The sequence below is a fragment of the Monodelphis domestica genome, chromosome 1, assembly GCF_027887165.1.
Source record: "Monodelphis domestica isolate mMonDom1 chromosome 1, mMonDom1.pri, whole genome shotgun sequence".
Taxonomy (NCBI): Eukaryota; Metazoa; Chordata; class Mammalia; order Didelphimorphia; family Didelphidae; genus Monodelphis; species Monodelphis domestica.
Window position 1 is genome coordinate 718156664 of NC_077227.1, and position 21877 is coordinate 718178540.

The 21877-nt window shown below is 42.3% G+C and overlaps 1 protein-coding gene and 1 long non-coding RNA gene across 6 annotated transcripts; one reads left to right on the forward strand and one right to left on the reverse strand.

Annotated features, from left to right (window-relative positions):
• Positions 1-5756: 5756 nt before the first annotated feature.
• Positions 5757-19178, reverse strand: LOC103102666 (uncharacterized). Its single transcript, XR_459644.3, has 3 exons — positions 18731-19178; positions 13844-13922; positions 5757-12323 (listed from the first exon to the last, which is right to left on the reverse strand). It is a non-coding gene; the product is annotated as an uncharacterized LOC103102666 (long non-coding RNA).
• Positions 11010-20603, forward strand: LOC103102436 (WAP four-disulfide core domain protein 12-like). Of its 5 annotated transcripts, XR_008915248.1 has the most exons (5): positions 11010-11065; positions 14418-14605; positions 14797-14882; positions 15813-15953; positions 20354-20603. XR_008915248.1 is itself a non-coding variant. In XM_016428087.2 (4 exons), exons 2-4 carry the CDS (start codon positions 14873-14875, stop codon positions 20494-20496), a joined length of 294 nt encoding a protein of 97 aa, XP_016283573.1. In that variant the 5' UTR covers positions 11010-11065; positions 14797-14872; the 3' UTR covers positions 20497-20603. The 5 variants fall into 5 exon arrangements, 3 of the variants coding, with proteins under 3 accessions (XP_016283573.1, XP_007477624.1, XP_056667976.1); XM_016428087.2 differs by lacking the exon at positions 14418-14605; XM_007477562.3 differs by lacking the exon at positions 14418-14605 and having other exon boundaries at positions 11030-11264.
• Positions 20604-21877: the final 1274 nt, after the last annotated feature.

Sequence of the window (21877 nt, forward strand, 5' to 3'; positions counted from 1 at the left end):
AACCTGGAAGATGAGATTACACAGTTGTTCTCCTCATTAACTGTACTTGGGCAAACTATTTCTTACATCCTTGGGTCTGAAAGCCTAAAATTTGATGGCTCCCATGGTATGGAATGGGAGCAGGCGGGAGGGTCAAACATAAAATTGGAAGATTTGAGGTCTGGAAGAGATTTTAGAACCAAAAGCCAGAAGCTTTCTGATGTCTCTCAAATCACACATCTTAGTCCTGAGGCTTCTCCTTCTGACTTAGCTGCAGTTATCTCTGCTCCTCCCTGTGGCATGAAGATGGAGAGTCTCCTGGATAGAGGGGGAAAGTTTAGTGAGCTCCTTGAACACTTATGTATGAAAGGGGAGAGAGAAGGAGAAAACGAACTTCACCTCCTTCACTGACTTTCTAGGACAAGTTATGCCTCCCTCCCAAGGACTGACTGGGTAAGGCCAGCTTTTTCTGGACTTCAAGTGCTCTCTTTTCTTATACCTGTGAACTGAACAAAACCAGTTCAGCTGCCCTATTGATTTATGGAAATCAAGAACAATTTTAGATCATAGAAATTTTCTTGTCCTACCTTCTGCTCCCTGGGATCATGAATTATGTGGGGACTCCATGTACTCCACAGCACAAGGCTGACTGGTTGTAGCTAAATAATATCCCATCCCTAAAGCTGCAAAGCAGAGCTGGTTCAAAGCTGGTTCAGGGAGAAACGAGGCAACTGGAAGGATCCCAAGCCCCTGACACTCATCATTATGGAGTCTCCAAGTTCCCCTGCCCCTATTTCTGCTTAGTCTGAGTTTACACTTGACAGGCTGCTGCTTACCCCCAAACAATTTCAGTTTGGATGCAGGAAAAAAGAAGAGTGGCACTGCCCTGGTTCTAAGAAGGGTGGAACTGTGCCCAAGAAGGGGATAAGAAAAACTGGCATGGAAAGGGGGGAACACCACTCTCATCTGAGCATCAGCACATCCTCCAAGAGAGTTTCTTCCCCATGGAAATGGAGGCAGGGAGTAGCAAGTAGGGAACTAGAGGAACTAACCCCACACAGAGTAAGGTAAACTTATGAACATAAATTACTTCAGCGAGCCTAACTCTTGAACCCAAACACAGGAGAAGTCTTGTAAGTGAAGCAGAGGAAAACAGCTTTCCATGTGGTGACTGTAGTGAAAATTTCACCTTTTAATTTATTATATTAAAACTGTGGCTGCCAAGGAATTTACTTATGAAATTCCTAAAATGAAACACTCAAGTCAGAATGGAATTGATGGTGGTTTAATCACAATGGGAGTAAGAAAAGGGAGAGGGAGAGAAGTAGAGAGGAGAAAAGGGAAAGGGTTTACTCAACCTCTGGCAGGGAGCCAGAGGGACTTAAGCCCAAAGGGGCCAAGGTAGAGAAGGAAACAGTCCTTGACTCACGTGACCGATCTGAAGGGAAGCTGTCTGCGGGCCTCCACCTTGCTCAAGCTTCTAGCACGAACTGGTGTCTAGCCCTGTCCACAGGAAGTCAGCAAATTCCAGAGGCTGCTCTCTCCATCACTTCCTGTGCCTCACAAGTGCCAATGGTGGCTCAAGCTTGGCTTAGGACAGCCCAGGTGGGCAGTTAGTTATTTCTGATTTGTCATTGACTAGCACATGCCCGTGTAGTGTGGGTGTGCATAATTTTGGGTGCTAGACCAAGAAAGATGGAGATTTTAAAATTCACAATCCCCCCTGATGATGATGGGGGACTAGTCTCCCCAACTGATCACTAAACATAAGCGTACTGCACCCCAAAAAATTCTAATTGCCAGTGTATACAAAATTTTGCCCTCTAAGAGGAAAACTATAATAGTTGTAGATTAGGGGTAATAGAGGAGAGAGAAAGACAGCAAACCAATGTTTTGCTAGGCGCATTGACAAAAGCCAATTAGGGGGCAGTCCCCTTTGGCATAAGAGTGTACATTCAAAAAATGTTCAATCAACCGCACCCCAAGGTTCATTCTGGATCTTCCTATAGTGAAAAGGTTTAGATATCTTTCTGCAAACAGTTCATTCTCTGGATTCAGTTAGTTAGCAAGATTCTTCTCTGAAGATCTATCTTGAACAAAATTTAAATCTTGGATTTTATAAAATACAATCCCCCCTGAAGAAAGTGTTGAAAAAACACTGAGTCCAGCTGAGGATGCAAAGTTTAGTTGTGGGGGGGTGTGAGTTTGGATTAAATTTCCTTTTGGATTAAAGGAAAACAAAACAAAAATGAAAACAAAATAAAAAATAAAAAACAAAAGAAGAAAAAGGGAAAAAATTAAGGGAAAAATATAGACCCTTTATATATATATATATTTATATTAAAGAAGAATTCAAAATCAGTATCAAAATATCAGAAATCTATATATACAAAAATTTTTAGAAAGCAAGAATAAATTTTTCCCCCACAGGCCCCTGTATTAGGGTCCAGTTAAATAATTTCTAATCCCACAAGTCTGTAGGATAGAATGCAGCAAATTTCACTTACCCATTTGCAGCCAAGGCTACAGGAAGTTGCCATACTATAGGAGAGAAAAAAAGGACCAGATTTTTATTTATATGTAGGGAAGTGTCATTCCCTCGTCTGATTTTACTTTCATTCTCAGGGATGGAGGGAGCCAGGATGGTAGCCAACCTTTGGTACTTGTCTGTAGGTATTTTCACGAAGAGTGTGGATACAGGGAAGGCCTACATCTTAACATATGTCAAGTGTCACAACCCTGAGTCACACACTAGGTTCAAGTCCTTAGTATTGGCTTAGAAATGCATCAATCCTACCTGGATTGGTCTTTGATTTTTAGACCTGTGAGCTCTTTTGGCATTATCCAGGTCATCTCTGTGCTCCTTTTCTGATCTAATTCCTAGAATCAGACACAAACATTAATCATAGTCCCACAACAACTATCAATAAATGGCAGGTTCCCATAGTCTAAAGCTGTTTGGGTGCGTATTGATTATAATAGCAAGTATATATATTTAAACTAATATTATTGTAGAATAAAAATTAATATTGATTGTATGTACCTTAAGTACATAGAAATGAGAAAAAGGGGAAAAATAAAATATTGTAATAAAAGAATAATAATAAAATAAAGAAAAGAGAAAAAAGGAAAAAAAGAAAAAAACTAAATTTAGGAATTCAATGTGTCAAAAGCAGAATAAAACAGTTCCACTTGTCAATGGGTAGTTATCTCCAATGCATGTATAGGATACAGTCAATCAGTCTCAACAGAAGATGCTCTCTTTACATGTGAGCAGTGAATCCAAGAGTCCTTTTCTCCAACCTTTATAGATGTTGGAGTAGTTAACAATATTTGGAATGGTCCTTCCCAGGAAGGCTGGGTTGCTCCCGTACGCTGGAAGTTCTTTATATACACGTTGTCTCCTGGGTTCAGGTCGTGAAGTGAGAAGTCTAGTGGTCCGGCTTGTACTGCAGCTCCAGATTCATGTAGCTCACGCAGTTTGTGCTGTAATTCCTGTATATAGGAAGCAATAGTAGTATCTCCCCCTAACAGCGATGTATAAGCCGGGGAGAAAGGCTTAGCCTGTATAGGCGGATGTCCAAAAAGCATCTCAAATGGTGAAATATGTAAGTCTCCTCTAGGCCTGCTTCTAAGATAAAATAGGGCCAAAGGGAGAATTTCAGGCCATTTTAAATGGGTCTCAGTGCATAATTTGCCAATCATAGTTTTAAGTTCTTTGTTCATCCTCTCAACTTGGCCTGAGCTCTGGGGATGATATGGAACAGGGAATTTGGGAGTTATCCCCAAGCAAGAATATATCTGGTTTAGAACAGAATCAGTAAAATGACTCCCCCTATCGGAATCAATATGTGCTGGCAGGCCAAAGCGAGGAATAATTTCTTGTAAAAACACCTTAGCAACAAAAGCCGCTGTGGCTCAGGCTGTAGGAAATGCTTCCGGCCATCTGGTCAGTTGGTCTACTATGACCAAACAAAATTTATATTGTCCAGCCTTTGGCATTGTTATAAAATCTATCTGCAGGTGCTCAAAAGGTGTGTAAGCCAGAGGACGTCTACCAAAGGCTTTGCCACGAAAGGCATGTTGGTTATATGCCTGGCAGGTAGGGCAGGATGAACACACTTTAGAGGCTATGGTAGTTATCCCAGGGGCTATCCATACTCTCTTAACAGAGTCCACGATGCTCTGGGTACCAAAGTGGCCATTATTATGAACAGATTGGCAAATTTGGTGATAGAAACTTCTAGGGAGCAGGGGTTTTCCTTCAGATGACACCCAAACTCCATTGATCTGTTTTGCTTTGAATTTTTGTTTCCATTTTTCCACTTCCTTCTCATTATAGGAAAGTGATAAATTAAGTCATCAGTAGTTGTTAATGTTAAAAGTAATTCAGGCCCTTCTATGGCTGCTAGCTTCGCAGCAGCATCTGCTCGGTCATTTCCCCTAGAGACAGGGTCGGTGCCACCTGTATGGGCAGAGCAATGAACTACAGCTAGGGCTTCAGGCAGCTGGAGAGCAGAAAGAACTTCATTAATAATTTCAGCATTAGCTATGGATTTTCCAGCTGAGGTTAAAAATCCTTTCTGGAGCCATAGCATCCCGACTGAGTGACAAATGCCAAAAGCATATCTAGAATCCATATAAATTGTTGCCCTTTTACCCTTGGCAATTATACAGGCATGTTTCAGAGCTATGAGTTCTGCCCCTTGAGCGCTAATGTTAGAGGGCAGTGAAGCTGACCACTCAGTGGCAAATTCTGTGACTACAGCAGCTCCACTGTAGCGTATGCCGTCTCTCATGAAAGAAGAACCATCAGTAAATAAGATCAGGTCTGAGTTCTTTAAGGGAGTGTCCAAGAGATCATCTCGAGGCTTTTCTGCCATGGACACTAGTGTTTCACAACTGTGTAATGGTTCTCCTGAAGTTGGTAAGTCTGGAAGCAAGGCGGCAGGATTAAGGGTTGTACAGCATTTCAGAGTAATATTTTCATTGTTTAGCAAGGTTATTTCATACCTTGTAATTCACTGATCAGAAAATGCCTGTGTTCTCTGTCTTAGCAATAATGCTTCTACCTCATGTGGTCACATAATTGTTAGTAGGCATCCCAATATTAGATCAATGGTTTTTGTTACTAGTAAAGCAGTAGCAGCCACGCCTCTAAGACATGGTGATGCTCCTGAAGCTATTGGGTCCAGCTGGGCTGAATAATAAGCAACTGGGCACTGAGAAGGCCCCAGAGTCTGAGTTAAAATGCCTGAAACTACTCCTCTTCTCTCATGTACATACAAAGTAAATGGCTTGTTGTAATCTGGGATGCCTAGAGCAGGGGCAGACAAGATAGCCTTTTTTAGCTCTGATAGAGCTGACAGGTGTTCAGGCTCTAATTTGAGGGGTTCAGGGACTGAATCCCTTGTTAGTGCTGTAAGAGGTTTAGTAATTTCCCCATAGCAAGGAATCCATTGTCTGCAAAATCCTGTTGCCCCCAGAACTGCTCTTACCTGTTTTTTAGTAGTAGGAGCACTCAATTTTTGAATATTCTCAATTTGCTTGGAAGAAATAGAACGGGCACCAGCTGTCAGAATGAACCCCAAATATTCTACTTTGGGGAGATACCACTGAACCTTATCCTTCAAGATCTTATGCCCTCTTTTGTGAAATTCCAAAAGAAGGTGTTTACTATCTAGCTGACATGCTTCTGCATCTGTGGAACCCAAGAGTAGGTCATCTACATATTTTATTAATTTGCTGTTTTTAAATTTTATATTATCTGTATCTTGTCCCAAAAATTTGTGCAAATAAAGTCGGGCTTTCTACATAACCCTGGGGCAAAAGACTCCAGGAATATTGGGTGCCATTCCAAGTGAAAGCAAAAATATGCCTTGAGTTCTCATGTATGGGTATGGAAAAGAAGGCTGAGCACAAGTCTACTACTGTAAAGTATGTAGCTGTGCTAGGAATAGAAGAATTAATAGTATTGATATTGGGAACTACGGAGTGTCTCTTTATAACGTGATTGTTCACAGCCCTCAAATCCTGTACGAATCTATAGAGGTGTTTTCCATCGGGCCCCCTTTATGGTTTTTTAACGGGAAGGATGGGCGTGTTGTATTCTGATTTACAAGGGAAAATTATTTGTTGGTCAATTAATGAGTTTATTATTGGGGTAATGCCCTCTGTTGCCTCCTTGGAGAGAGGATACTGAGGAATGCAAGGAAGTGGGATGGATTTAGTTTTTATTTGCATGGGAGCAGCTGATTTAAGTAAGCCTATGCCAATTATTGTAGTGTAAATTTCACCTTTTAATTTATTATATTAAAACTGTGGCTGCCAAGGAATTTACTTATGAAATTCCTAAAATGAAACACTCAAGTCAGAATGGAATTGATGGTGGTTTAATCACAATGGGAGTAAGAAAAGGGAGAGGGAGAGAAGTAGAGAGGAGAAAAGGGAAAGGGTTTACTCAACCTCTGGCAGGGAGCCAGAGGGAGTCAGGCCCAAAAGGGCCAAGGTAGAGAAGGACAGTCCTTGACTCATGTGACCGATCTGAAGGGAAGCTGTCTGCGGGCCTCCACCTTGCTCAAGCTTCTAGCACGAACTGGTGTCTAGCCCTGTCCACAGGAAGTCAGCAAATTCCAGAGGCTGCTCTCTCCATCACTTCCTGTGCCTCACAAGTGCCAATGGTGGCTCAAGCTTGGCTGAGGACAGCCCAGGTGGGCAGTTAGTTATTTCTGATTTGTCATTGATTAGCACATGCCCATGTAGTGTGGGAGTACACAATTTTGGGTGCTAGATCAAGCAAGATGGAGATTTTAAAATTCACAATGACCCAGTTTCCCTACCTAAGCCCAGCCATTTCTGAAACTCATGGTGCCTTGGGTAACACTATATTCATTAGGATGGTCTTAGAACTCAATTCAAACATTACATATGGTCCCAATTGACAAATGGGTGCCATAGATAGAGCCCTAACCTGGGAGACTAGAGATCTGGATTCTAACTTGGGTTCTGTCACTTTCTGTCATAGCTAGGCTTCCTTCTCCCTAAACGCACAAAGATCTTAGGTTATAGATCTGAAAGAGACCTTTAAGATAATTTAGTCCAAACTCCTTACCTGACAGAAGAGGAAACTGAGGCCCACAGAAGTTGAAACATACCCAAGGTAACAGCAAATTAGTGGCAGAACCTAGATTCAAAGACCAGTCTTCTGACTCCAAGTTCAGTGTTCTTTCCCATACCTCCATTCAGGCTCCATTCTTGTTGCTTGAATGTGTGGAAGAGAGAAATACTGAAGGAAATACAAGGAGTGGATTTGCAGTGTTATCTCATGCAAAAAGGAGATAGAACTCTGTCTGCCAATGGGGGATGGGAACGGAATCTCCAGCTAAGAAAAGGAGCTGAGCAGTTGGAGATTCAGCTTTTTTCCCTTTTGAACTGAGGAATGAAGGAGCAATTCTCACTGAGCTTATCTAGCTACAAATCCCTCATTGAACAGAAAAGATCCAAACTAATCATCTGTCTTCATAGTGGTTCTATCCAAGCACTTTTCCCCTTTGGGTAAGGCAATAACCTATCCATCAGAAGATTTCCTTCAAAGATATTTCTCTGTGCCAAGAAATACATCATCTTGAACATACAAAGGTACTAAGATCGTCTGGAACTTAGTCCCGAGACTAGAGCTTCAAACCCCTGAAGAAACTATAGAAGAAAAATGGTTCAGGGATGTCCAGTTCTCTCTTTCCTAACCTATTATACCAAATCCCTTACCTAATAAATATATATTTTAACTAATTGAGAAACCAGATATCTTCAATGTACTAAAGGGATCATAGATCAGGTAAAGAATAAAATAGGAACAGAGATTGAAGGGGATTTTCTCTTACCCTTCAGCTCTGGTCAGTTCCAACTCCATTTTCTTTAGACAGCTCTGCCTGGGAGGGAAGTTCCTCTTTTTCTGTTCCCTCCCTCTCAGCTACCTGTCAAACTTTAGTTCTTGATCCCCAGTACAAATGTTAGGCAGGACCCTTACCTTTTCTGAGCCTTAGCCCCTTATCAGTACCCAGTGACCTGGAATCTAAACAAGAAAACAGAGAAAATACTAACAAATTTTAAATCCCTCCCAGGTTTCCAGATTTCTCCCAAGTCCCTTGAAGGAGGTCAGGGAAGGGAAGGATGTTATTCACTTTTCATTTTTGAAGAAAACCAATTGCCACTGGACTTTGATGACTGGAAGAGAGAGTGAGGCTGAGGACTTATTGCAGCTCTGTCTTACTTCAATTCAATTTATATGCAAGTCAAGAAGGGAAGGATATATGCTGGTGATGAATATCTCAGTCTCTTCAGCCAGATATCATGAAGATGGAGAGTGCCTTACCTCAGTCATATGAGAGATACCAATAAAGGTCTGAGACTCAGTATTGTTTCCCAAAGTCTCTGGTAATATACTTTTAAAAAATTCTCCAGTAATATTTTATTGTGCCCACCTAATTATATGTAGAGAAAATTTTAACATGTTTTCTGACATGTTGTGATCCAAATTCTCCCCCTCCCTCTCTTCCCTCCTCTCTCTCCCAGACAACAAGTAATCAGATATAGGTTATACATATGCTGTCACACAATACATATTTCTATATTCAACGTGTTGTAAAAAAAAGGCATACAAAGCACATATGATAAAAAATTTCATGAAGGAAATAAAAGTGAAAAATGGTACACTTTGATCTGCATTCAGACTCCATTAGTTTCTTCTGTGGTGGAGAATAGCCTTTCTTAAGTCCCTTCAAGTTGTCTTCAATGCTTGCATTATTGATAATAGATTAGTCCTTCACAGTTGATCATTAAACAATATTACTGTTACCGTGTACAATGTTGTCCTGGTTCTGCTCACTTTACTTTGCATTGGTTCATATAAGTCTTTCCAGGTTTTTCTGAAATTATCCAGCTTGACATTTCTTATGGCACAATTGTATTCCATTACAATCATATACCACAACTTGCTCATCCATTTCCCCAATGGATGGACATCCCTCCAGTTTCTAATTCTTTGCCACCACAAAAGGAGCTGCTGTAAATATTTTGTGCAAATAGGTCCTTTTCCCCTTTCTTCGCTCTCTTTGGGATTTAGATATAATAGTGGTATTGCTGGGTCAAAGTGTAGGCACAGCTTTAAAGTCCTTTGGGATTGATTCCAAATTACTCTCCAGAATGGTTGTATCGGTTCACATATCCAGCAACAATGTATTAGCACCCTAATTTTCCCACATCCCCTCCAACATTGATCATTCTCCTTTTTTGTCATACTAGCCGATCTGATAGGCATGAGATGGTACACCTCAGAATTGTTTTAATTTGCATTTCTCTAATAGTGATTTGGAGCATTTTTTCATAGGACTACGATAGTTTTAGTTTCTTCATCTGAGAACTGCCTGTTCATGTCCTTCGATGATTATCAGTTGGGGAATGACTTGTATTCTTACAGATTTGACCCATTATGTGAGAAATGAGGCCTTTGTCAGAAACAGTAGGTATAAAGATTTTTTCAGAGTTTTTTGTTTTTCTTCTAATCTTGGTTGCTTTGGTTTTGTTTGTGCAAGCTCTTTTTAATTTAGTATACTCAAAATAATCAATTTTATATCCTGTAAAGTTCTCGTTGTTGTTGTTGTTGTTGTTGTTGTTGTTGTTGTTGTTGTTTGGTCATAAATTCTTCCCCTATTCATCGGTCTGGCAAGTAAACTTTTCTGTACTCCCCTAATTTGTCCATAATATCACTCTTTGTTTCTAGATCACGCACCCCTTTTGACTTTATCTATTGTATTGACTATTGTAATAGGTTCCTAAATGACCTCCCTATTTCCAGGCTTTGCCAAGTCCATCAGTCCCATAGCTACCAAAGGAATCTTGGTAGTCAGTCAATGAGCATTTACTAAGTGCCTCCTATATGCCAAGCACTGTGCTAAGTGCTGATGAATCAAAGAAAGAACAAAAGAGAGTCCCTGAGCTCAAGGAACTCACAATCTAATAGTAGAGCTGACTTTCATTCTCACATCTCATTCTCCCCATTTGAAATCAGTCTGTAGTTTCCTCTAGCTTATAAAATAAGGTGCAAACTCATGAGGCTAGCATCTGAGATCACCTACAATGTGACCAGAAGCTACCTTGCCAAAATAGAGCACTTCTGAGTGTTGGAAAGTCAAAAATTCTCCATACACAACAGGCCATCTCCCATCACCATGTCTTTGCATAAGTGGCATCCAGTGTCCAGAATGGAATTTTTCTTTATTTCTGCCTCATTGAATCCCCAGTTTCTTTCAAGTTCAGCCCTGGAGCCATCTCCTATACAAAGTCCCCAATTATTAGCATTCTCAGGTATTAATTTGTACATACTTTCTATCTACTCCATGACTGTGTAAACTCTTCCATTGTAGCAATTCGTCTTGTGTTATCCCCAGTACCTAGCATAATGCCTCACATAGAAAAGGCAATTAATAAATGGTCATCAAGGAGGTTGGTGATTTGGTATTCAGTTTCTTCTGCAAAATGTAGATGGTGCCTCTTTCGTTGCTGGAAAGGTTGTTGTCTTAAAGATCAAACAAGATTGGGGAGGGGGTGCAGCTCAGTGGCTCAGAGAGCCAGGCCAGGAGAAGGGGGTATTGGCTTCAAGTCCAGCCTCAGATACTTCCTAGCTGTATGACTCTAGGAAAGTCACTTAACCCCCACTGCCTAGCCCCATGGTAGCAAACCAATGGCACACATGCCAGAAGGGGACACTCAGTGCACTCTCTATGGGCATGTCCACCATCGTCCCAGCACAGAGTTTGCCAGAATTCATTACTAGAAAACCAGAAGGATGTGAGGGGTGGGCTGCTCCCCTCCCCATCTCCACACATACCTGAGAATATTGCCTGCCCCTCTAAAAGGTTTGCTGTTGTATGAATATAAGTTAGGGGTGGTCTCTTTTCTAGGGTTAGTGAAATAAAGGAATTTTGAAATAAACCCTGGGAAAGAATTCTGGGTAAGAAAGGAATTGTGGGAGTCTAAAACTGAAAATAACTGAATTTCTCTTCATTCCTGGATTTCATCTGAGCTGGAAGTGAGTTCTGTCTCTCTGCCTACATTTCCATCTAGCTGAAGGAGGGGTTTTGCTCTAAGAGATTCTCCCTGGCTTGTCAAGATTTTGTGGAGAAATCTTTGGCATCTGGGTAGAGGCTTTATTTGGAGAAAACCAAATTTCCCTGAGTTCAAAGATCATCTGCCAGTGGTCCAGCTGCCAGAATTCCTCTTGGGCTAAGGTAATCCAAAGCTTTCCATATATAACTTTGGGTTACTTAGTATAGCAGCCAAACCCAAGGGTTTTCCCCTTTCTTTATTAATTACTGGTGGGACGATTAGGTTAAGTCAGATAGCTTGGCAAAGGGTTTTAGGCAGGAGAGGAAGCTGTAGGCAGGGCCTGGAGAAGAAACAGATGGCTCCCCTTAAGCAGGAGACTTAGTAGTTGGGTGAAGGTAGTTTGAAGAGTGTAAGGGTCATGCCTACCAGCTTCCCTCATTCCACTAATTAAAACCAATTTTGTTTCCATAAACCAAGGGTTTGGTGCTTTATTGGCCCTGAGGAGTTTCTAGATGGGCTGTAACATCTAACATCCCTCTAGGACAGTTCCCCATTACACTGTCACTGTCCTACGCCTTACTGCTCTTCTTTCTTAGTCAGAATACATAGTACTGATTCCAAGATGGAAGGAAGAGGTTTTATCTTTTTAAAAAAAGGATCAAATGAGACCAAACTATTTTGTAATATCTATGCAAAGCCAAGGGATCATTACAGTCATGAAACATTTGGCACTTCTCAACATCTAAGAAAAGGATTTCTGCCCACACTGGCTGGAACAAATCTCACACACACACACACCAAGTAACAGTTCAGAGAAAACTCTTGGGGAGGTCCTAGAGTGTCCTTGAGTTCTTTATGTCCCAGGATGAGAACACAGAGTCCATACAGATGGGCACATGCTAGGATGGATGGTCTAGAGTCATGAGAAACTCCCTATAAGGTGAGGGCAGGAGGAGCTAGTGGGGGGGGGTCTTTTGTGGTCACTGACTTCTTTCTTTCTACATGCCACTATTTAATCTCTCATGTCTGTGGCCCAGGCTGGGATCCCCTCAATCCTTCCCTGAACAAGACTGTACCATGCAGCTCCATTCCCATGGGTTCCTCTTCCTAATGCTCCTTACCCTCTGCTGGGAGCTCCCTGTTCTGTCCTCGTTTCTCTGGAAAGGTAGGTGGCTCTGCCATTTGTTACCTTGAGTGCCTTTAGGTGGCATTTATACTGTTCGTGGTCTCAGATTCCACATCTATAAAATGAAAGCATTGAAAGGCAGTTTGGAATGAAGGAACGATGGGCAGACAACAGGATGTAGCAGAGTCAGAGGACAGAACAGAGATCAAGCTCCCTTCTCAGCTACTTATTGCTCAGAGGCAGCTGAGTGGTTCAGTGGGTAGAGCTCTGGGCACAGAATCAGGAAGACTTGAATTCAAATGTGGCTCTAAACATTTACTAACTATGAAACTCTGGGCAAGTCATGGAACCTCTATCTGTTTCCTCAACTAAAAATGGTGGTGATACTAACCCATACCTCCCAGGGTTATTGTGATGATCAAATAAGATGATATTGGAAAGGAAAATGCCTGGCACATAGTAGGTATTTATTAATGCTTCTCTCTTTCCTTCTTTCTTATTCACATCCTGTGTGACTTTGGGCGAGTCACCTAATTTGTCAGAGCTTTAGTTTCCCCATCTGCAAAATGAGAGGGGGGAGGGGGGTTGTTTTAAATAGATTCCAAGATCCTTTCCAGCAATCCTGTAAAGCAGAAGCTCTCTGAGCATCCTTACAATTCTCAACCTTATCCATCTAGTGATTCCTAGAATCACAAAATCTTCAAATCATTGAATGTTAACCTGAAAAAACTTAGAACTCTGGCCAATGCAACAAGCAACCACAAGAACAGAAGATAAAATGTATCATTCACCTCCTACCACAGAGTGTTGGGATTAAAGTGGAGAGAGAGAGAAAGACAGAGAGAGGGAGGGAGAAAGGCAGACAAAGGCAGAGAGAGACAGATAGAGAGAGGGAGGGAGAGAGAAAGAGGCAGAGACAGAGACAGAGAGAGGGAGGGAGAGACAGAGAGAGAAAGAGGGAGGGAGGGAGGGAGGGAGAGAGAGGCAGAAACAGAGATAGAGAGACGGAGGGAGAGAAGGAAGGAGAGGCAGGGAGAGAGGCAGAGACAGAGACAGTGACAGAGAGGAAGGAGAGACAGAGAGAGACAGAGATAGAGAGAGGGAGGGATAGGAGGGAGAGGCAGAGATATACAGAGAGAGGGAGGGAGAGACAGAGAGAGAAAGAGGGAGGGCGAGAGAGAGGCAGAGACAGACAGATACAGAGCTAGAGAGAGGGAGGGAGAGAGGGAAGGAGAGGCAGAGACAGAGACAGTGACAGAGAGGAAGGAGGGAGAGACAGAGAGAGACAGAGATAGAGAGAGGGAAGGAAAGGAGGGAGGAGGCGAGACAGAGAGAGAAAGAGGAAAGGAGAGAGAGGCAGAGACAGACAGAAAAGATAGAGAGAGGGAAGGAGAGAGGGAGAGAGAGGCAGAGAGAAAGAGGCAGAGACAGAGACAGTGACAGAGAGAAGGAGGGAGGGAGAGAGGCAGAAAAAGACAGAGATACTTTTCTGGCATGGCCAATAGAGAAATTTGCTTTCCTGGCCTATGTATATTTTTTATTTATTGTTTGTTTTGTTCAATGAGGGAATAGCAGTGGGAGGAACAGATTTTAAAGGCAAATAAAAATGAGTAAATTCATCCTTTCAATTCTTACCTTCCATTTAGAATTGGCTCCAAGAAGAGTGGCAAGGGCTGGAAAGTATGTGTTAAATGGCTTTCCTGGAACTCCACAGCTAGGAATAAATTCATTTTGAAAAATTGTTAGATCTTGAGAACCAGAAGAACATTGTGCCATTGTCTAGCCCTTGCCACTCTTCAGTCTTAGAACTGATAATAAGACCAAAGTTAAGGGATATGTGTGTGAGTGTGAGTATGTACGAAATACTAAAAACTATATAATCAAAATGTCAGCCCTGGAAGAGGCCTCTGAAGTCCCATAGTCCAACTGAAATGTAAGTCATTGCTACAACAGCCCTTGCAGCCTCTCCTTGAAGATGTCCAGTAATGGAGAACCAAATGTCTTCAAAGGCGTTGGCTTCCACTTTGTGACCATTCTAATCGAAGAATGTTTTTACCTACCTTGAGCCGAAGTCCAATTCTCTGATCCCAGTTTTGCTTTCTGGGGCCAACCAGAACTAGTTGAATCCACATAGTAGCACTTCCATGTAATGGACCATCAATGACTAGAAGACAATGACCATGCCTCCTCTCTGTTTTCTCTTCTCTAGGCTGAAAACCCTCATTTCCTTCAATCCTTTGACCATCCTGGTCACCCTCCTCTGAAAGAGCTCCAGCTTATCAGTGGGGTTATGTCATTGAAACAGGGAGCTCCCAGATAAGGGACCAGCAAATTCTCTGTAACTTCCACTCCTGATCCATTTCCCAGTGTACTAAGATGTCAACTATTTTGTCTAAGGTAAAACATTTGAACCCAGGCCTTCCCGGCTCCAGGGATGGCCCAGATTTGATGACAAGACTCTAGACAAGGTCTGCCAGGGACATGTGCCGCTAACTTTTTTAGAGCTAAGAGGAGGTCTTAACACACCTATCTCTTATGAAATCTCCTCTTCGTTTTTCTCCATTCTTCTTCCTTGTTGGAATTTTTAGGGTAATAGAACGAGCACTCGGCTTGAATCCCATGGCCTGGGTTTGAGGAGCTGGGGCTCCTCCATTTACTAGGTGAATGAAGACAAGTAAGTCACCTCAACCACTTCCTGACTCATTTCTCTTACATATAAAAAAGAGAGGTGATAGAGAGAACAAGATAGTCTTAGTTCAAGTCCTCCCTCTGACACATTACCTCAGTGACTACAGACAAAATAATTAAACTCTCAAGAGTTCTACACAACTTTCTTAGAGGAGAGAAATAGAATCAGAGAGGTGGGGGGAGGAAGGGAAGGAGGGAGAGAGAGAGTGGGAAGGAGAGGGAGAGGGAGAGAGAGAGAGAACAAGAGATAGGGTGGGAGAGGGAGAGAGAGGGAGGGAGGGAAGAAAAGGAAGGAGGGGAAAGAGGGAGGAGGAGAGAGAAGGAGAGAGAGAGAGGAGGAGAGAGGGGGAGAGAGGGGGAGGGAAAGGGAGAGAGACAGAAATAGAGGGTGGGAGAGAGACAGAGAGAGGGGAGAGAGGGAGGGAAAGAGGGAAGGGAAGAGAGAGAGGGAGAGAAAGGGGAAGGAGGGAGGGAGAGTGAGGGAGAAAAAGAGAGAGAGAGAATGATGGAGGGAGGTGGATAGAGGGAAGGGGGAGAGAGAGAGAGAGAGAGAGAGAGAGAGAGAGAGAGAGAGAGAGAGAGAGAGAGAGAGAGAGAGAGAGAGAGAGAGAGAGAGTTGTTATTCTCTATGAAAAGGCCTAGAGTTTTCTATAGAGAGTTAGGTAGGCAAGAGGGAAAGATAGAGCCAAGTTCTCCTCATTTTAAGGCAATAAATACAAAGAGTCTCAAAGGTGCCTTTTGGAGATATGGGAGCAAGCTCAGCTGCTTAGCCCCTCTATGATCATGGGGAAAGTCTCTCCCCACCTCTGGTCTTCAACTTCCTCTTGTGCAAAATGAAAGTTGGGTTAGATGTTCCCTGAAACCTCTACAATTCCAAATCTGGAGTTTACTATCATGTGTGATATTTATGCTGCAGTGAAAGACGGAATATGTCCGGTCGATAAAGTCCATTGCCTAAAGTGGAATGTGAACCATTGCCGTGGGGACAATGAGTGCAAAGGAAAATTAAAATGTTGCCAGTACAACTGTGGATTTATATGCTTGGATCCCCAGACAGGTAATTCTTGGGAAAAGGGAATGTTGGGGTATGTGGGCATGTGGGGCTGGTAGGAAAGGTGCTATGCCAGGAGAATTCAAAAATGACTCAAAGAATCCCAGAAGGGCCCAGATACCTTCCTTGCTTGCCACTTGGGCTGAAACTCCACCACTTGAAAATTGTTGTTCTCTGTTAAAAATGAAAATCCCACTGAGGGAGGGAAGCCTAAAAATCTCACCATCTTCTGCCATTCACACCTTAGTCTGAATGTGTGTCACATCTAGCTAGGAAATGGGATTTTTATGGTAGGTGAATGCTAATCCCCAGGATTACCTGGAAGAAAGAGGCTAAGCAAAGATCTATAGATCCTCTCCTTGGCAAAGGAAGAGAACATGCCATCTGATTCAGACCTACTAAGGTGAGAGGAGTTTCCCCCTTGCCAGGAGTGTGCTGGTAAATGTTTAACAATGGGGTCTTTGGAGGAAAGGGGAAAGGTATTACCCCCATACTCTCTTCAGTGTAATGTGCATTATCAAGATGTGTTCCCCTGCTTTCTAGTCAATCAACAGAATAGATTCTTGGACTTCAGACTTGGAGATCAGATGCAGTCTTCAATCTTTCAAACCATCAGCACATATTAAGTGCCTAGAGTATGATGGGATGGAAATCCAGTTGGCCTGGGAATCAAAGGCCTTAAGGAGAAATTCTGTGCCTGTTCTTTATTAGCTTTGAAAAGGGCAACTAGATGACACCATAGTGCCCAGAGCACTGGGCTTGGAATCAGAAAGACTCATCTTCAGAATTCAAACCTGACCTCAGATCCTTCCTAGCTTCGTGCCCCTGGGCAAGTCATTTAACACTGTTTGTCTCAATTTCCTTATCTGTAAAATGAGCTAAAAAAAAAAAGGAAATGGCAAACCAGTCCAGTATCTTTGCCAAGAAAACCCCAAAGAGTCAGACAAGACCGAAAAACTTTGGTTAAATTAGTTTATAATCTCTCTAGGCTCCAATTCCTTTTCTGTAAAATGAGGTGGTCAGAGCAAAGGGACTCTGAGGTCCCTTCAAGCTCTGAATCTGTGTACCTATGATCCCACTCATCTATGTACCAGAATTGTAATGGGCCCTGAGAATACAAAGACAAAAAAAAAATAAAAGAATCATTGCTCTCAAGGGATAGACATTATATTACATATGTATGCATACTATATACACATATAATAATATACAGAATAAATATCTGAAGAATAAATATAGTTAAACACAAGGTGGTTTGATAGGCAATATAGTGATAGCTGAAATAAGGGGATATTGAAGTCAGCTCCATCAGATTGAAAAAGCTGATTGTTAAATGTATAGGGCAAGTAGGTGATACAGTGGATAGAGTGCCAGGTCTGGAGTTAAGAAGACCTGGGTTCAAATTCAGCCCCACATTCTTACTAGCAGTGTGACCCTGGTCAAGTCACTTAACCCCAACCGATTAAACCTGATAAACAGAGAGAAAAATCCATAGAATGTGAAGAATAAAATCCTCTGGCTTCTTATCTGAGGAGTATCAAACAGGCTTCCCTTAACTCTATCGGATATTGTATCATCCCATGACTCAAGTTTTTGTCAAGTAAGATATCTATTTTTCTATTCTCTCTTGGTTACAGTGAAAATGAGATCCAGGTCCCCTCACTTAATTTCTCTATAAAAACTGTCTTTCTCATTGGCACTTGAATTCTGCTTCATAAGTGTCTATAGATTCTGCCCACAGAATTTGTCTAGAGAAGACACTCCCTTTACTGGGTATCCTAATCTAATAATTACCCTTTATAACTATCTAACTAATAATTAAATTATCCAATGAATAATAATTAGTAACCAATCTAATTAGGTAATTATTAGATCTAATAATTCTCATTAGCTGTTCTTACTCTAAAGTCTCTTCATCACATGGGTTGATGGGGATATGACTGGGGATGTAGACTCTAAATGATGACCCGAGTGCAAACATAACAATATGGAAATAGGTTCTGATCAAGGACACATCTAAAGTTTCTTCATGCTTACTTCATTACATTCCTCCAGAACTCTCAAGATTCTTCACTATTCTGCCTGCTCATTACTGTAATGCAGGGTGGTTTAGAGGTTATTAGATGTTTTAATTATGGGTCAGTATCAAAAGAATAACTTTGGGAAGGCCAGCTGTGGGCTGACAGGCCCAGTCCAGGCAAAGCCTGTCCTGAGGTAACAAACACAGTCAAGAATAGATGATGGATTTATTAGTCAAGGGAAGGTGAAAAGGGAATTTGGAATAATCTAACCAGATCTTAATGTCCTGCAACCAGGAGTCTTCCTGAACTACCCAGCTGTCTAAAGACCCAGACCCTAATATAAATAGACCTTTAGGGGGCAGCTGGGTAGCTCAGTGGATTGAGAGCCAGGCCTAGAGACGGGAGGTCCTAGGTTCAAATCTGGCCTCAGACACTTCCCAGCAGTGTGATCCTGGGCAAGTCACTTGACCCCCATTGCCTAGCCCTTACCACTCTTCTGCCTTGGAGCCAATACACAGCACTGACTCCAAGACAGAAGATAAGGGTTTAAAAACATATAAATAAATAAATAGAGAAATAAGTAAATGAATGAATGAATGAATAAATAAATAGACCTTCACTAGCCAACCCCCCCCTTTTGGTGATATTAGAGGTAGTGGGTTTGGCAGGTAGGCAGGACAGGGCCCAGGAAGAGGTCCTGGATCCAAAAGGATCCCAGAGCAAATGTCATAGACAGATGGCCCAGCCAGTTCAGGATCTCACCAGGAAGCTCTGCAGAGAAGCAGGTAGGATGGAGAAAACCAGACAGCCAACAGCCAACAAGGGAAGGCAGCCAGTCCCCTCCAGGTAAACCAGAGAGATAGAGCCAGCACAAGGCCCAACTGTCTCTTAGCAACAGCTTGACTCTCCCTTGCAGAATTCCAGAATCCCTCACTCTGCTGTCCCATGCCTCTGCCCTCTGCCAACACACACTTTCCTCCTTAACTGAACTTTGCCTTATAACATTACCAATGTTGCCCTTAGAGCTTTCTGTCTCCCAAGTTGGGTCCTTATATGCTCATTTCCCATAAGAACTCATGTCCAGAACCTATTTTGTTTCTGGGCATCAATATTTGAAAGACTATAAACATAACAACCAATTACATTTTGATCTATGTCTTTGTTGTCTCCCCCTCTAGAATATTGATAATAGTTGGCATATATTGTATATATTTATTATATATCATGTTATAAATTATATATATATACCTAAATATAACTTATAGGTTTGCAATTTGCTTACCAAGATATTATCTCACCACAACCCTGGAAAGTAGGTGGCTCCCATTTTACAAAGAAGATACAGAGGGTGAAGATGATCTCCCAAGAGGCACAGATAGTAAGAGCATCTGAGGTGAAACTTGAACTCAAGCTTTTCTGACTCCAAATCTAGTCTTGTTCCACAGAAGATGAGCAGTTTACAAGTAGGGACAACTTTCATTCTTTTTTTGTTTGTAACCTCAGTTCTTGACACAGGGTAGGCAATTAATAAATATCCACTGATTAATTGATTCATGGCGTTACTCTTGGGTCATGTGGATTTTTTGTGGACTAGAAATACAAGTCAGGGCTCATTATTCAGGGTTTGTCAGGCTCAGTGGCCTTTCCTGGTCACATTCTCTAATCTGTTTCCCATCTCCTGGTGACTGGGTCTTCCCTTCAGTTGTCTGCTTGTTACCTCTTGAGAAGGGCAAGTGCAAGGTGAGTGTCAAGAGGTACTTCTACCACGCGGCAAAGAAGCAGTGTGAGATCTTCAACTATTACAGATGTGGGGGCAATGCCAACAATTTTTTAACCCTGAAGAATTGCCAGGAGGCTTGTATGAAATAGCAGGTAAGGCAGGGATCCTTAGCTTGAAAACTACAGATGAATTGCTAAAATTATGGTGGATGGAACCAGGGGCTCAAGACTATTTGCATAAGACTCTCCTCATGCATAGAATTCCAGTATAGAAGATTCTGTTCCAGATGGGAAGGAAGGGGAAGTGGGGAGGGGATGGGCAGTATGCAGCAACAAGTTGAAAGGGAAAGATGCCCAGGTTGGATAGCTTTAGGGAAAGAAAGAAGGGTCAGGAGATTGAGAAATATCCTGAGTCGATGGAGGCTGAAAAGGTGGCAAGTGGCCAGAATGGACCTTGGAGGTGACCATCCTGGACAAAGCCTCCAATTCTATCAGCCGGGTGGTAACAAGTAAGGCATTTGTCCTCTCGGAGGCTCAATTTCCTAATCAATAATGTACTTGCAAGATTTGGCCTCCTCTAGCTGTTAGGAGAAAGGTACTTAAAAATATCTATGCACTCTAAGAGAGTGCATGGGTCCTGATGCTGTCTGCCTTCTAAAATTACAGTGAAAGAGGTGAATGATAAAGAAACCGGGCCCAATGAGTGCTGGCAACAAGCCCTGCATCCAGGAAGACTGCGGTTCCCAGTTGAACTCCAAGCCTACCTTCTCTACTCCATCCACTCAGCCTGCCCAGCCCACTGTGCTTAGATCTCAGAGGATTGGCTAAAGTCTCCTATAGATTGATAGTAATTCTACCCGAACCCCTGAAATGAAAAAATATGAATATTTTTAAAATAAAAAATATTTTTAAATGAGCCATTGCAGTCATTCACGATTGTAGCAGTCTAAGTTGTGAGTCTATAGCAGGTCAGATCTATTATCAGGTCCTCTGAGTTAATAGGTCCAATGTGCGACATAAACTCATGACTCTCTCCTTCTGTCTCAGATCCCAAGAAAACAAGCCAGACCTCAGAGGCCAGGCTCTGTCTGGATCCTCTGCTCTCACCTGGCCCCAATCTCCCCAGGGAAATATGGAGTGATCCCAGGGACGAATTCTTTGTGTGGCCTTAGGAAAATGTATTCTTCCACCCAGAGAATCTCAAATATGTGGGAAAGGCTTTAAAAGTCATTTAATGGGGGGGGGGGCAGCTAAGTGGCTCAGTGGATAGAAAGCCAGGTCTGGAAATGGGAGGTCCTGGGGGTCAAATCTGGCCTAAAAGATGTTTCCTAGCTGTGGGACCCTGGGCAAGTCATTTACATCTCCCACCCCCAATTGCCTAACCCTTATTATTCTTCTGCGCTGGAAATAATACATAGTATTGGTTCTAAGACAGAAGATAAGAATATTTTTTAAAACCCTTACCTTCCCTCTTAGCATCAATACTGTGTATTGGTTCTGAGGCAGAAGAGCAGCAAGGGCTTGGCAATAGAGGTGAAGTGACTTACCCAGGGTCACACAGCTAGGAAGTATCTGAGGCCAGATTTAAACTTAGGACTTAAGAATATTTTTTTTAATCACTTAATCTCCCCCATAGGTGAAGTAAAAATCTGAATCCAAAGGAGTAGTTTATGCATAAATGCCTTTAGTGTGATGCTTTGCACAGTGTCCTAGCCCTTAGCACAATGCCTGACTTGGGTGCTTAAGACATTTATTGACTGACTAGGGATAAGAAACTCATTGCTTCCAAGGGAAGATTCCGTTTCCATTTCCAGGGTAGCAGAGGATCGCTTTGGCTATTCATCTGCCATCCCTTCTCCCAACACATAACCAAACTAACTTCCCTTTCTGAGATAGTTCTTTGATGACATCCTTTTTCCATTCTTTTGAGTTCCTCACTGGTTATATACAGCATAGACTGCTCATATCTCCCATGTGCCTTTCTATCGATTGTCCTCTGGGCAGTTCTTATCTCTAGTCCTTCAGAGGCAGTATTCCAACGTAGGAAATGGGCGTAGAGTGTTAAGAAAACAAAAAGAAACTTTTGCAAGAAGAAACTCAAATTTCCAATCTGGTGAAACATGGTGCTTGAAGAAAATACCAAATGGACACACACACACACACACACACACACACACACACACACACACA